At 42.3% G+C, this 16,929-nt stretch overlaps 1 protein-coding gene across 6 annotated transcripts in view; it reads left to right on the top strand.

Moving 5' to 3' along the window:
* Nucleotides 1–16,929, top strand: part of LOC105286970 — a 242,273-nt gene that overhangs the window by 109,935 nt on the left and 115,409 nt on the right. For all 6 annotated transcript variants that reach the window (XM_011352311.3, XM_011352312.3, XM_020034205.2 and 3 more), the window contains one exon: nt 2,821–2,937. In XM_011352311.3, coding sequence (XP_011350613.1) covers nt 2,821–2,937 — 117 coding nt within the window. The remainder of the gene's footprint in view (nt 1–2,820; nt 2,938–16,929) is intronic.

The following is a 16,929-nucleotide window of genomic DNA, read 5'->3' as shown; positions in this document are numbered from 1 at the left end:
TAAGGCAAATTAGTTTTATTTGCAAGGTAAATTTCGCTATATATTTTGTCAAAATATTTTCAATGATAACGGTTGCTCTACATTATAATGTAATGCACCATTAATGCTATGTTCGTAAAATAACGCAAAATATATATAACATACAATATTTGTTATGATAAATTACAATATAAAATAAAAAAGAATAAAATTGTTGACGCTAATAATTTCCTAAAATAAAATATAATAAAATACAATAAAATACAATATAATAAAATAAAATAATAATAAAATAAAGTAAAATATAATCTGTCAATATTTATTCTAGTAACATTCACGCGACGATACAAAGCAATACATGTTTAACTTGCCATCACAAAAGAAATTACAATAAAAAGAATACACCTTTTTTCAAGTGTGCATTAAAATACGTACGAAGTTACATATTTCATACAATAAATGCTCTCATAAAACAAACATATAGATATTCTATTTTAAATAATTCCAGAAAATACACATGGAACACTATGCGACGTAGTCGCTATATCTCACCTGAAAGTAGCGAAAAGCCATAAAGCCATTTGAAATTTTTACCCAAAAAGGATATTGTTACGCCGCGCGTTCTCCACGGGACGTTAACGGCATCGTAACTCGGATCAGAAGTTTTATCCGGCCGGATTACAGGGAGATGTATGTCGTAGCCGGGCATCAATGGAGATCGAAGAGGATAGCGCGACGATCGGATCCCATCGACCCGTCCGAGTTCGCAAAGCAATTAATTCATAAGCGTACGGTCGACACAATGGTGAACTATGGCAGCACATATCCGCCTCTTCACGCAACAATGGCACACGGGCGTCCGCGTGCCGCACGAGTTATATCAAGATTTGAATGAGCCAGCTTCGGAGATAAAGGGACTTGGCTACCCCCAGGAGACCGAAGGTATTAAGCGCAGAGGATGGGCGTCTCCGCGATTGTCTCGTTGATATGTTAATTAATGTTATTGATGTTAAGCAAGCCCGCCTCGGGCACTCAATACGAGTATCTATTAATCCTGTCGAGCCATGCTCTAGAATCGGGGTGACGTGATAGGCTTAACCGTTTGCCTCGACATCCAAATAGGATATTACCCGATAAAATTTCGGAACGTTCTACATCAAGCGGAGAGAGAATTTTCACGAGTTATACGTGTCAAGCTGTTTTGCATTGTACAAGCGAGCAGCGAGAACAGTCGGTTAAACATTTCATTGTAGCAGACATTTTCAACGATGTCGACAAACGAGAAAACCGTTGACAAACTGTTACGAATTGCCGACGTGTCAATTTTCTTGCCACAATTATATTGATATTATATGCGCGTTATTGCAAGAATGTAATAACGAATTTTCATCTTCTACCGACATTTTGCTGTAGTAATATCGTCGCGATATTATGTCAGATGTAAGTAAAGGAGACGCGTGTATCTCGCGTCTTCCTCGAGAGCCGCCGCGAAATTTCCTGAAATCTTGATGGATAATAATCAACCAAGCGTGTTATGGCGCGTTTCGCTGGTTTTCCCTCTTACGGAGGAGAGACGAGACGAACCGGCAAGCCTGATTGAATCAGCATGATTCCCCCGTTGCGTATTACCCATTGCGTAACCACCCGATTTCATCCCGCGCCCCCGCCTGTCTGCTTTTCTCATTTCGTCCCTAACCCGACAATCCCGAAGAGTCGACGACGCCTCGGGAAAACGAATCCTTTGAAGTCGCCTGTAATCGAAGAAGTAATTTCAGCGCGACCCTCGTCGGCAATCGTTTTTTCCCGGTCGTGCAGGGTCGCGCGTCTACCGCACGAAATGTTATTATCGGAAGCGCCCGGTCCCTGATAAAGACAATTAGCGACCCACGCAATAACCCACCCAGCAGGGGAACTGAGAAAGCACGTCCGTTTTTACGCAGCATCCAGTGTTGCGTCACGTTTAGATCGATATTTCAAGAAAAGCGACGTCCGCGCATTATTTCGTAAACTGTCTGAAAAGTTTGTTGTTCGTCACGTATACAAATATTTTTAATACTTTCTAAATGTCTGTTTCTGACTTCGTTACTTTTTGAGGATACAGGATTTGCAAGCTTTTTTTGCTGATAAAAACAATGAGACGTATAAAAGGAACCTGTGAATTTTATTACAGTCTATACAATTTGAGTGACCGAAGCTCGTCTCATACGTGGTGAAACTTCGTTAACATTAAACTTTGCACACAGCGAGCAATTTCAGAATACGATTCCAACCGGAACTCAACGTGGAACTGTAAATGCAGGTCTTAACATTTTGCGGAGAATAAAATCAAATTCAAAGCACATTTACCGAAGCACGCAGATGCCAGTTCCTAGGTAAACGATTTCGACGCGGAAAGCTCTCTTTCCAGTTCCGAGTGAACCTTAAACCTTGACGATTTTTCGGGATTCGCGGAAAGAAATTTTAATACTTGTAATAAACATGAAGGGAACCTGAGATATGCAAGCAAGTGAAAAAAAGTTCATTCCTAGCTTGACGAAGGCGATGACCTCAGAAGCAATTTGAATATTCCCGACTCAAGAACAGCAGAGAATCCTCACCAGATTCCACGGTGAAATATGCATCTTCCTTAAAATTGCACGAGACAAAATCCAATTCACCGCGGCGCGACGGGAAATTTCGCGACGTTCTCGCTCGGCGCGAATTAACGAGCCCGCGTGGTGCGATAAGACAGCCGCATCGAAAATTGCCGAAACTAATTAGCGAACGACACGAAAGGCAGCACCAGTTTGCACGCCCTGGAGTAATGGCTGGTCACTGAGAGGTCTCGTTTTTTTGTTGCAGGTGCGAGGGCGGCTGGCTTCAGCTCGAGGGTAGCGCTCGCGTTTGCGGTCGTAATCAACGCTTCGACCGACCAGTTGTGCTCTTCTCGGACAAGCCGATCGCGACACTGAACATGCAGTGAGTACAGCATCGCTTTCCCTCAATTAGCGACCGGTTTTTGCGTCGTCACTTCGTTAAATTAAAAGCGATAGGTTCTTCGCTCGACCGAATCACCGGAATTTTAATCGTTAATTTTATCTCGCGTACGTGTAAAGCACCAGCGCGGCACAGAGTTACAATGATATTTTTTAGGTATAATAATATCGCAGGCACGAGGGGGCTCCAAGTAAATTATTTGTCTTCGCGCGGGACCGTCTCGGAGAGATCGTTTTCAGCCGTCTCTCCGACAGCGGAATTGCATAGAGAACACCCTTCTCGTGCTGGGAGGCGTTTTAAAGAGCCGTAAACTGAATCTCCGAGATCGCGACGCGGCCGTTCTCCGGAAACATAGCCGAAACATCAGGCGGAACGGGTCGATAGGTATCAAGCTCGCATTTTCAACGGAAAAAGGGAGGGAAAAAAAGGTGAAGAGAATCTGCCGACTGCCTTTATTTAGATGTGCGGAACGAGTGTATTCCAAATGAACAGCGAGCGTGTAAAGTCGATTTAGCGTCACTGTACGAGTTACCGTCGGTGTGCATGTGGTATCGTTGCGGGCGAAGGACGAGGACGGACGTGAAAACGGTAGGTGGAATTCCAACGGCATTACGAAACAGGAACACGTCCTGGGCTAAGTGCTTCTTACTACCCCAAGCCGCTGCCATTCGAGTTACCCGAACGTACACCAGCAACGCGGCCGTACATTGAGAATTTTACTCTTAAATACCATTAGGCAGCGATACCCGAAAGAAGATTGAGCCCCTTTGGATCTTCGTATTCTCAGGCGGAAGGTGCCCGCTCAATCGCGCCGTCGCGATTGCAATAAATCGGACTGATCTTTCGATAGCGTCTTCGAAGGAACGAACGACGAGGCGCGGAGTATTTACACGATTTGCGCCTTATAAGAAGCGATTTCTATTATCAAGTAGCCCTCTTTCGCTTTATCCGCCGTTTGTACTTGAGGAGCATCAACTCCTGCGGAGAATTTAATTTAAATGCAAATTGATTTACCTTTGATAAAGCGAAATGGGGGTTTCTCTGTTTACTGCGAAGGCGAGAATTATTTTTTAAATTAACTTTCTTCGCGGCGCTCTCTCGCGCGCGTAACCGTATTTAATTACGCTGAAACTACTGTAGAGAAGTAATAACGCGAAATTAATAGCCATTCATAGTCCTCTGAAAGCCTGCAATCGCAAGCCGCTAATGGAAATGAAATACAAATTAATTATTACGTTTGACGAAATGTGTTACATTGATTTATGCGTTTAATGGACATAAGCTTGTGAAAGACATCAACATTTCACGATTGTACTTGCGCGCTCACTACGTTATAAATTTTTGATCCACTTTCTGAATTATCATGTTAGTAGTCGGACACAGGCCGGCATCAATGCAACAAACGATCCGTGAAATTTTCATTTATTTCATACTCGAGGCGCACTGTTTTGGCCGATGTCTGAGAGCACCGAAAAATCTGAATAATTGATTGGTACATATTGTTGGACCTCAGGGGAGTCAGCAAATGGTGGAAAAGTTGCAAATTCATTCGTAGGTAAATCCCCGTGCGGTTCCGCGAGCCTCCATTATTTATGTTTCTTAATTGGCGCATCCAGAAAAAGCGCATCCCAGCGAATGCCAGCGAATACGGTCGGACAACGAGAAGCTTCGTTACGAACTGCTCATTAAATATTTATGGCAAAATCAGCGTCCGCGATATCTAGCATCGTCGGCTAAGGTAAGGTCCACGTATACATAAAACATGAGTAGTTTGCTGTGCAACCCGTTTCTTTGATCGCGATGCAAGATCTTCTTCAAAATAGGCTCCGCCGCGATTTTACACCTTGCTTGAGAGTTCGACGCGAATAAATCGCGATAAACGCGCGAGTGCACGCGAAAGTTATACGTACGTAAATTTAACACAAAAGGCATATTGGACAAATTAACACGTACAGTTTTGCGTCAGCTTCGCGATTAATTTTGTTTGTTTTTACATTCCCTACCGCGAGCGTGAAAATTGAAAATCGAGAGATTCGCGAGAGTAACGCGGCGTAAAATTGAATTCTGCTAACCGATCCTGAAAATAATTTCATCGTCGAATATAATGTACGATAAATTTGTGAGGAAATCGCGCTTGATTTCTATCGCAAATTGTTCTACATTTCTGTGCATAAATTACACACGTGAATGCAACCGTAGATGTAAGATAATAATTATTTTAAATATTATCAAAGCGAGATTTTTGATAAGCATGAAATTAATATGATGTATCGGATGATATAAATATGCGTCCGTTCCATTACATAGAGAAGAGTAAATTTAACTTTTTCGGTTAACAAAAATTAAACAGGTTTTCGTAGTAATAGCTAATGAAACAGTCACGTTTATTATTTTATGTTTTATAATTATTATTAAGTATAAAACAGAACATTTTTCTGATAGAATAATCCATAACTCTGATAGAATTGAAATTTGAAATATACGATAAAATTCAAAATATTACATTCAGAATATTACATTCAGAATATTTCGTGCATAACAATAGACAAGAGAATTCCGAAGAAATACTCCCTATCGAGGAAAACGGCAGCTTCTGACCCGGAAATGTCTCTTGCGTTATTACTCGCCACTTTCTCGGTAGAGGCTCCGAAACGTGGCTTGGTCGGTATGAAATTTATATAAGTTGGGAAGTTGAGTGTAATGTGGCAAACCCGTCGCACGCGACTGGCATAAATGTGTCAAGAAATGATTTATGGCGTTTAACTTCCACTCGCGACTATGTCTCAACTCCTGTAACTCCTGTCTTTATGGGAAAATACGTAAGAAGCTAACAAACGGTAATCTACGCGCCATGATGCGCAATATTTATTCCGATAAAAAATTAAACCTGTACAGCAAGGAAGGAAAAAGAAAAGCGATATCTCACCTCAGACAGTTATTATCATTAGCATATATTTTCAAGATAAGATGTAGTATATGGAATACAAGAAAAAAAGGAGTTATAATACGGAAATTTAATAATTTGGAAATTATATTACACACACACACACACACACACACACACACACACACACACACACACATAAAAATAAGAATTGGAAATATAAAAGCGGTTATAGAATAAAACTTGCACGAACGAATAAACGTGCGCAATGATATAAAATAGCGCGACGCATTTTTCACGAATTTCTGGCGCTGAAAAATTCTTGGTGTTGTTTAATTGGTGAAATTAACGAGCCACGACGAAAATTTCGTCGGATGGAATCTCGAGAGTACACAATGCATGCGACGCGTAACATTTTTCAGCGTCGCCCGTAAAGTAACGACACGTATACCGTCGAATTCGAGGCAATAATCGGATTCCCGTGAAATTTCAACGCGCTCATTTCCATAACTACGTCCTTTTATGTCACCGTGAAACATTGAAATGGACTGAATTATTCAACCGATAATACGTGGCTCATACGTGGAATACGGCCGGAAACTTTGTCCGTTATGTTTCAACATATTGCATACTGCACTTTAAGCTACGGTCATTGTCCACGCAGGATATAAACCGTAATAAGGTCAATATACAATCCCATTTTATCGCACAATGAGAAAGGTGCTTTCTACGGTACACTGCGATGTGCAGTACGCCTCACTCACGTTCTCCGAACGTCAAAGTTTTTTACACATAAAAGTACACAAGGAAATTTTTTTCTAGAAACCGAAAGTTAAATGGAAATGGTGAAATATGCAACGGAGTTATTAAATAAAAGCGATCAGGATGTTTACAATGCTGATGAAGCTGCGTTTACCGTGTATTATCGTAAAAGCGCTTGCTGATACAGAAAGATCAACTGCACATTTACAATTCGCTGCTCGCTTTTTCTGCTTTCCATCGTTGATTCAACAATCTAACTCGTTTAGCTTTTGTTTGCAACGCAAAAAACAAAAGTCTGCACTTTTCGTGAATTGTTTATGCGTGACTAAAGACGCCTCGGGAGTTTCTCTCTGAGTTCTTTCAGAAACTTTGTTTGATGCTGTGCGTTGCGCACTACAAAGTAGTGTTTCCATAACGAGGATGTCAGGCTGAAAGATTTAACGCGGAGTACAGTAGAAACACAATTTATTATTAACTCGATACATTTTTTCGCATCTCGCGCGCAGCATCTCTTGAATTAAATATTGTCTGCTCTTGATTTTTTCGAATTAGCGATTTATTATCGATTACGTATTCGCTGCAAACTATTATATACGTTAATGTACTAGGCATGTTAAATCAATGTATTAAAATTTGTTAAATTAATTAGTAAAAAATTAAAGAGAGCCTCAGCTAAAACATACTTGAAGTACATAGAAATAACATTCTTCGGTCGTAGTGTTCGAACATTTGTTACATGTGCTGCATTGACACATACCTCGAAATTTTAGATAGACATCAATCAGGTCTAACGCGTTTTATCGAAACAATTAGCATAACTACAGAAACATATTCAATAACTACCTCATGCGACCATGTAGGTAATTCCATGTATCCTGTATATACAGCACGTAAGTGTAATTAGTCCATAATGAGTAATTTCTCGCCATGCATTATTATAATTAAACAGCAACGCTCGGACATTAGCTCTCACGTGCGAATACCGATGAAGCTATCAGCATTAATTGAGTTTGCAGTGCTATTTTAATACGAGAGACGAGAATTAAACCAGGTACTGCATTCACGACCGTTTCATCTTTTATTTACACGATGATCGCGTCACTGAAGGTTCGAACGAATCACGTGTTCGTGATTTTGTGGATTATCGCGAAACGTTGATTATATATCTATATCTAGCGAGAGCTGCGCAGTCGCGTGCGGAAAAGTCGACGTAAATTAACCGTAGCCGACGAGTTTCCCGCTGAATTTTAGATGATTCTCGTCTGCGTGGCGTGGCAAGTTTACGCCGCAGTCTGGCGTGTACGTACTGTAAGATTATTAGTTTATCAGGATGTCTGTTTTTCCGAGGGCGCGCGTGGAAAGGTAAGCGCTAAGGAGCGAAGGATTGCAAATTGAACACTGTGTGTTACAAAGAATAGTCACTGGTACTTTATTCTAATACTGTTCCAAGACTCCCGTACAATAGCTCGACCCGACCAATCTATCGCACTTCATGAGGAGAGTGTCGGTCCTTCGGATCGCACGTCGTCACGCGGGGTTGTTACCTTGGCCCTAATTAGCATTCTTTCCGCTATCGGTTATTGGCACCGGTTATCAGGCCGCTCAGTTAGCGCCATCTCTTAGCTTTGATACTTATGAATCTTACAGTACCCTCCGGTGTACGCTACGTTCGTAGCTGCACCCTTTCTCTCCCTATCTCTCTCTCGCTCTCTCTCACCCACACACTCACACTCTCACCATCCCTTTGGTGAAAGTTCGCAATCGCCGATTGCTGTTTGCAGCCGCGAAGATGCCAAACTACAAAGCCACGTCCCAATTTACTTGGATGGACCGTTAAACCGGATACTCGTTTCGACTTTGGTCGAATTTGGCTTATCGTAAAGCACCAACAACTTAGAAAAGCTTCTCAAAACTGAAGTACCTCCCTTCACCTAATTGAACGAATTATATTCGACGAGAGAGCATGCATTAACAATTATTTGTAATTAAGAATGTTTGCGATTTGCCGCCCCAAGCGCACTGTTTGCTCCGATAATTTGCATAATTAAATGATGCTTTTTGTTTTTCGCTTACGCATCGGATAGCACCAATTTTTTTTATAGCTTTCAATCTGCATGCAAATTAATTAACTTTCGACAGAGTAATGCAGAGCAGCCTTTATTCACGACATAGTTAATTTGTTAAATTAATAGCTGCAATTCTTTTCCACCGGCCCTGCGACTGTTGAATAATCATCGTATCATCGTGCAAAGTCGTATTGATGATCATATCAATCACGTAGCTGCGAGTTAATTTAGTTGGACCACCATTCAGCGTCAAAGGCCAAAGATACTCTTTTCCAAGCTGGCGGCGTTTCCTTAAACTCTGCCATCCTGATTTTCGGTTCGTTTCACGCCGCTCCGGCAGCCACCTCGAACTTCCGTGAAACTTAGCCGGTCGCAATAAAATCAATAACTCGACAAAAGCGACCGACGACCTCTGGCAGCGGCATGCTTTATGCGATCCATTAGGCGAATGAAAAGACAGGAAAGGCTTTACGCCCACCTTTTTTTCTCGCTAGTCTGCCATCGTTCACCGATCTCGCAATATATAAGAGATGTCTCTCTTTCTGCGTAGAAAAATGTCCCTGGGCGAAGAAATGGAGCTCGTGTGTTTATTTCAAAGTGGTTTCCTTAGCGTGTGCGTTTCACGGAGCAGAACAATACGGCCCTAGCGAAATATCATTTTCGCGAAAAGAATAATATTCGATTGGAGCTTCATCCATCGAGAAAAACGCTTTTGTTTTAGGTACCATCGAATTGCTTTGGGATAGTACGAACGAAGCAAAAATGCGGAAATGCGGACGTGGAAAATCTCCAATTTCTTCTCTCTCACAAATGACAAATCATTATTAAGTCCCATATATCTTTTTGTTTCTTTTTTAATACTTTTCAAATTTCCATCAGCATGTGCAGTATCTCATTATGGTCGAATATCAAATATAATATCCCATAGAACACGAACACGATATTAAAACTACCTTCTAGTAGACAGAGAAAATTGTGAGAAGCTAGAAGCAAAAAGTACAAGCGGGAAACTCGTCGAAATACTCAGTCAGGGAAAGGAGAACGAAACGGGTAAAAATGCTACTTAAGAAGATGTAAGAAACCAAAGGCAAGGAACTTTCTTATCTTCTTGAAAAGCAAATGACATAGTTACTTTCTGAATTGTTTAAATGCGTATTTATTCCTTCACATAATTTTCTTATATGTAATTATCTAACGTTTAATTGTCAGTCCCTGTTAATCGCAGTAAATAAATAACAAAATGACTAAATTGCTTTTTTGAAATATAATTACTCAAAAATATCAAAGTAATTTGGACGATCCCATATAAGTAATATAAAAACTATTCTACAGTCAATATAGGAGATTGCAATAGCTCGGGCTTTTCCATCAGCCTAAGAAATGGAAGACGGATCGACTCTGGACCGTGGAAAGCCTATCGTGTCTTAGCTGCGGGTAAAACAAAAAAGCCAAGAAGAAAGAGACGTTCTTCTCTATATCCGTCGAACTGTGCTTTCGATTTTGCGCGTAAGCCCGTTCCTCCTCTTATAGCCTTGTCAGACTGCAGGTCTGATTGAATGGATGCGGGTCCGTGCCACGTCTGCATCTCTCGATTGTCGAAACTGTCGCGATGGGACCCGTAAAACAGTCGTACCTAATAGAAGCAAGACGGAAGAAAAGGATATGATTACTACGAATTCGAAAAGTTATCGTAAAACCCTCGCAACTGCGCCGGACAAGAGCCGGCGTAGCAATCATAAACGCACGAAATCTCTGCTTTACTTCGTAGCGTATTTCCGACCGTGCCTTTCTTCGTGATACTGCATCGTAAAGCGCGGGGAGATGGACACTTCCATAAAAATAACGTTCCCCGCGAGGGGTGAACAGGTCGATCTCATCGTCCGAGGCTCGAGATTCTATTTGCGACGGGTGAGCTACAGCACAAGGAATCGGCCTCGACGTATCCGATCCGGCTTAATCGCGAAGAAAAATTAGGTTCGTTATCCTTTCCCGGCGGGTATCGATTAGCAGATTAGTCTTATCGAGTGCGCCCGGAGGATCTCGCGGAGCGTGAAGTAGGAAGACGGGAAGGAAGGAGGCTCTCGAATCTGATTCCGGCAATCTGTCTATTCGAGTCGGTACCAGCGCCGTTCTCTCGCGAGATCGGGGATACATTTTTCGAGATAATTTCCCGTCAGAACTCCCTCGGGGAGCCCGCGCGCGCGCGCGCTCATCGGACCCCCGTGGTACGGGGGCCAAGATAAGCCGCGCAATATCGGATTCGAATCCTACGTACGAGGCGTGGAACGAGAGCACCCTGGGGTACTTTCCGAGCCAAGTACAACGCGGTGGCGGCGCACTCATGCGATCTACACGTACACGATTTATTCGCCGGCGCAGGATGAATATTTTATTAACCCATTAGGGTAAGTCAGCAATTTACGTCGGGCGGATTTTGCGCGATCAAGAAGGCTCAAGGAGAAGCGCTGAAGCTTGAGCGAGAGGCTCGCTGATACCTTTAAACAGTGATCGTTTGTAAAAAGATTAGCAGCCATATAGATATCGAAATAAAACAAATAATACATTTATGCCATATGTATATTTATTGTATATATTGTGTACTAAAATACTTCTGTATATTTTATATTGTTGATAATGTAAATATTAAAATGATTGACATGAAATATCCTCCATTTATATTTACTCACTTGTAGAAATAGTTCAATAAAACAACAAAAGCTTTTCTTGCTTCAATCTTGCTGACGATGAGATGCAATCGCCGTCCAATGCAACAAGAGAATTTTCATGTACAACCCTTCACTCAGAGTGTCGGTATTGTCTTTTTGTCTATGTAAGAAACGTAGAGTGTCGTGTTATTCAACATCTCATTGTGAAAATTACTCGGCGTTCCACGATAGTGTCTCTCTGCAGTCTGCCGACTGCACGTAAGGGTGAAGAACGGAAGGTGAAAGAGAATTGCGGAGAGGAATGAAGTGGATGCGGAGTGGCACAAATTACGTGACTATGGCGCGCTAATGTTAACGACACGCATTAGCAGCCTTGTTACAGATACCATCCGTTCTGATGCACTCGCTTTTCGTTTCGAGCACGATTTGCTGACCTTAATAGCGCGGGACCGTTAAGCATTCTTTGTATGTCAAACCTGTCGCACGCAAAATATCGTTCGTTTGACATTCAAACACTAACAACGACAATGTCCAAACGAATAATAATTGTTACTGAGATGAATACCAGTCGTTATACGTTCCGTAAATAATGCTGAGGCATTGCATATGTTTAATTTGTTTGTGTTACGTTTCACACATACGTTCATGCATGATGGATTTGACACGACAAACAACATCATATTGTTAATGGTAAATGATCTCCTTTAATTTGCTTGGAATCTTCTCTTTTATGCAAGCCCTCTTTCTATCAATGAAATCTACAACAAGTGCATAAAATAAAGCGTATCATACATAAAAATCACTTGACATCAATCAAGAATTAAACATTGTTTTATGCAATGAAATTGAGGTTCTCCTATTATAACTCTATTTCTGCCAAGTTATTATATTTACGTAAATAATAATAATTAAATAAGCCACTCATTTTGTACGAAAGACACATTTCTTTCAAGTAAGTTCTTTTAAAAAGGATATTAATAAAAAATAAAAAATGTAAAGTTTCCTATTTTTTACACAAGTTACACAAATTATTACTATTCCAAATTTAAGTATGATTCTAAGCTATATTGTGACGGAAATACAGTTAATTAAGAAACTGATAGTATAAAACTCCTGGTTTTGCCACTATGTGGCAATATTAATTGTGAGACATTTTTATATTATAAACAGATTATATACAGATAATTAATATATCGCACACACGTGCACATATACACACTGAATTAAGCGCTCGCTGTTTCGCCGGTTGTGAGAGTGCATAATGCGTAAAACGCGAAGGAGCGAACATTATTTTCCGGTGTAGCGCGATTAATGCATCGTGCATATTATTACCCTCAATGACACGGCCACTTCGCTTCGGAAGTGATTAATTGCATCGCTTCCATATTTCCGAAGGCAACGCGGCGCCCTTCCACCCTCGATCGTCGCCCTCGGTGTGTGCAACACCGTACGTAATTGCGTATCATCGAATTAACCCGTCCTGCTCATGCCGGTCGCCCATATAGATGGTTCTGCTGATAAGAATCGAAGTTTGTTGCATACACGCCATTCTCAAATGACCGACCTGTGCAGCGGCCGGTGCATCGATAAGCCTCAAATTCTGCGTGAACAAATCCCCGGTGTCGTGCCCTGCTTATCGATCATCACCGCTAAATAGCTAATTGTTTGTTAAATACGATACTTCTCTTACCGTAATCGATATCTCGTTCGCACACGGTTTAACTTAATATCGCGACTACCCATAGCCGTTTACGATCACATAAAACGAAACGACGATTTTTATCATCGCATTATCGCGCTTTAATTTATTCTTATGCTCGCGCGTATTTTGACAGGCATAATTATTTTCTTGAATACAAAGTTTGACGGAAGACGCTTGAATTTTTATTTAACGCAGTATAATTGTATTCGAGACTCGAGAAGTATTCGTATCAGTATTGGAGCATCAAAAGCACGTGTAAGAAACTCTCCTCGCCGAAGACGAGATTTGCGGCGAAAGAACATCGGTGATTTGTCACGCGTAATCTTCCGCCCTGCGAATTAAAAGCGAATCAACCTCCATCCACCCATAACCCCTCGTAACCGCTCGCCGAAATGCAAATCGACTGAATTTCGCTCGGGGGCGAGATAAAGCCTGGCACAATAACGATCGCGGTACGAACACCGGTGCCAACGGTGCCGAGGAGGTGTAAAATGTTCGATCGGGATGCTTGTGTTTCTAGCGAAAACTAGGCGAATTTCCACGATCGGCGCAATCGACGAGCTGCGAACGCGAGGTGGAAAATTGCATCGCGGTACGCGGACCACGTCGTTTCTCTCGTTCCTCGTAGATACAACGTGAAAGTTGAAATTTCCAAAAGCGAATGTCAGTTAAGCTAACGAACGTACCGCGAGCTAAAAAACACTGCGCGCGAAAAATGGTCCCGAGGCGACACGTCGCGTGTGCCTCTTGTGTGCGCCACGCGACGTTGTAATTTCGGCAAATATTAATCCGCAGACGTCACTCCCCTCGAACTGTAATTAACTTCGACCGAAGTTCACCGCGAACTATAGCGACACGTAAGTGTCCGCGGAGTAGTTCGCACAGGCAGTAATGTGTCGTAACTCTGGCAGCTTTTGTGTTGCCGAAATCTAATGCTCGCACAAACGAGTGTGATATTAACTTTGACAGCAACACGTCCGCCTCTTTTGATCCCCTTATCCGAAAACTAATTTCCCTCTTTGACACGCGGCGTTGCCTAAACACGTTTCGCCTTTGACCTTTCGCCTTTCGGCCTCCCCTTTTCGCGATGTTTCAGTTCCGCGTACACAACTGCGACGATTACCATTTTCAAACGTTTTAGTCGCTTTTTAGCTCTCCCTCGTCCGCCGACCCAATTTCGCTCTGACGAGTTTCTTTGGCTTTTCTTTTCCACCTTCCGTTTAATTAAGCCACGAACATTAAGCAGCAGGAAGTTCTCGTTTGTTATTCATTTTACCAGGAAGCCTCTGTGCGCCTGTCTCGCCATTGTAAAAACTGTCTGACTGTTGGGAATCGTCTCCGTTTTATCTATTACTGTATGTGATGTAAAACAAGTGCATATGCATATGAAGAAAATGGATTTCTAAATCTATACGTGTAGATACATGCGCTTTTTTAAGTAGAAAATATTAAGAAATATTAATTACATAAAAATAAGAACATTTACACGACGTGCATGCGCACTTTTATTATTCAAAGGTTTCAAAGTTATGAAACTATTCTGCTGTATTTATATTTATCCCTTTCTTATAAAATTGATCATTAATCGAACTAATCTGTATATATACGTTCCTTTATACGTGCACATAAACTATAAGTTACACAATGCTAATTACATAATTCAAAAATTATGCATTATGTGTGTAACTACTAACAGAGATTAATACATAATACATTATTCTCTTGTAGCTTTCAATTAACATTATAATAACGCTGCGCAACAAGCATATACACACGTTTATACCCACATATATACGAGAGATATAAAGAGCATTACGCACCGACGAAAACTCCGAACAAACGATTGTGATCGTTAATCCTGAACGGGTGAGTGTCACATCGCAAATTACATGCGTATACGATATCCAGGAGGAGAGATAATCCTCTTTGCGAAACGGGGGATTGTGCGACGCGTGCCGCCGAAAACTTCGACAGATTTCCGCAAAACAACGGTGCGAAAAACGAGGACCGATATTACACGCGTCCCCGCGCCGGCTTAATCGCATCGGCGAATTGGATTCAGTCGCGAGATCTACCCTTCAACCCCTTCAACCCTCCACCCTTCGCCGCCCTATATCAGGCAGACTGCCGTACTTGCGCGTCGTCATCCGCGTCGTCATACCGCAGACATAATCACGTCTCGCACGCCCAGCGCCGAGTTATCGGGCGTTAACGAGCCATAAGGCCCGGCTCGGTCTGGCGTACTCGTTAATCGCGCGGCTTTCGATACGGATTAACGACCCCCGCGGTAAACTTCATCAACATCACCGCGTTACTCGCGACGCGGGCGATTCCGACTCGGCGCGTTTGCTCGGCAGATATTTGATTTCCGCGAGTTTGGTCTCGACTGTCGTCGCCGCCGCCGGCGGTTCTGGTCCCACCCCCGTGATTCGTCTGATACAGTACGGCATGGCAGACTAATAAACGCGACATCGATAGCCGGAATACGTGTGTACATACCTGCGCGCACTGTGTACACGCTGTATACAGCCATTACCACGTACAAATGAGCGAACCGCCGAACTTCCCGGAGCGATTTGGTCCTCGCCGATTGCGCCGCGACGGCTCATCCGCGAGGTGCACGCGCGTGTCCCACGGTGCGCAATTGTGCGCATCGTACCTGCGGCTGCAATCGAAAAGCCGAGATTATTGAAATTTCCAGTGTTCGCTTCCCCACAATCACGACCGCTCGGAGAATACTTTGCGGAAACCCCGGGAAAGCCATCGGGCGTAGAATTTGTAATTTTCCGCTTTTCCCCCGTGATGGTCTATCTCCCTGTCCTCCATCCGCCCCCGCCCCCGCCCCCACCCCCTCGTTCCAGATATGTTCGGGGACGGTGTATTCGCTGACGCGTGCGAAGCCTCCAGGCACATCTGCAAGAGTGCTTTCAGTGCGGGACCGATATGTTCGGTCGAAGGATTGAAAGACGGATGAAAATAAATTGTGGTTAGCAGAGGCCCGTTGTGAATTTAGTCCTCGATATGATAACCGGGATATCTTTTCGATCCTTTGATTCGTTTTTTAATTGTACATTTTTAATATACGTTTTGTTACTAATAGCTCGTGTCCAGGCATATTAGATATGCAAAGTGATTTGATGCTTTGAATTTTATGCGATTTAGATATTTTCCTTTTCTTTTATGATTTTATAGTATTGAGTTTAATGCTCATGAAATACCATGTCACATGATATTTTAATGATTGAGGTTGTTCTATCTTTTTCTATAGAGTAATTTTCAGAAAAACATGAAATTAATTTGCGGACCTAATAAATTGTTTCATATCTTTTTCTTCAATTTCTTCACAAATTTGCAGAATATAGCTGCATGTAACGTAAATGTTATAAACAAATACGAGCGTCGCACTTCAGGCTTAACGACCCTGTAAAATTCTCAACTGTGCGAGACGGAACACACAGCACATAGGCATTAACCAACATAATTCTCGCGCATTTGTAGCATTGTCGCATTGTCGCATTAAGAAGCGAGCTGGATCCGCTTCTGGTAACTTGGACGGTCCTCGAAACCGCGGAAATCCGTTTCCAGTCCAGAGCGAAACCGCACTGTTCTCCAAGACGCTACCAAGACTCTGGCAAGACTGGATAACGTTACGGTGTGGCGATCACGACTTTCCGCGAGTTTCTAGCACCTTGTAAACACTTAAGCCACTCTCAACGGCCATCAACCGCAAACTCGCATCTCGAATAAATACGACCAGTGCGTCTTATGTTTTCTATATAAGTATAATTGTCCTTAAGGGAAAATTACCGAAACTTGACCGTGCTCATTACTTTTTAGTGCGGTAACATACCATGGTAACGACGTAGTTACTTCCAAAATGCTCCATTGCAAACA

The sequence above is a fragment of the Ooceraea biroi genome, chromosome 4 (genome assembly GCF_003672135.1).
Source record: "Ooceraea biroi isolate clonal line C1 chromosome 4, Obir_v5.4, whole genome shotgun sequence".
NCBI lineage: Eukaryota > Metazoa > Arthropoda > Insecta > Hymenoptera > Formicidae > Ooceraea > Ooceraea biroi.
This window is presented reverse-complemented; position numbering and strand designations above follow the sequence as displayed.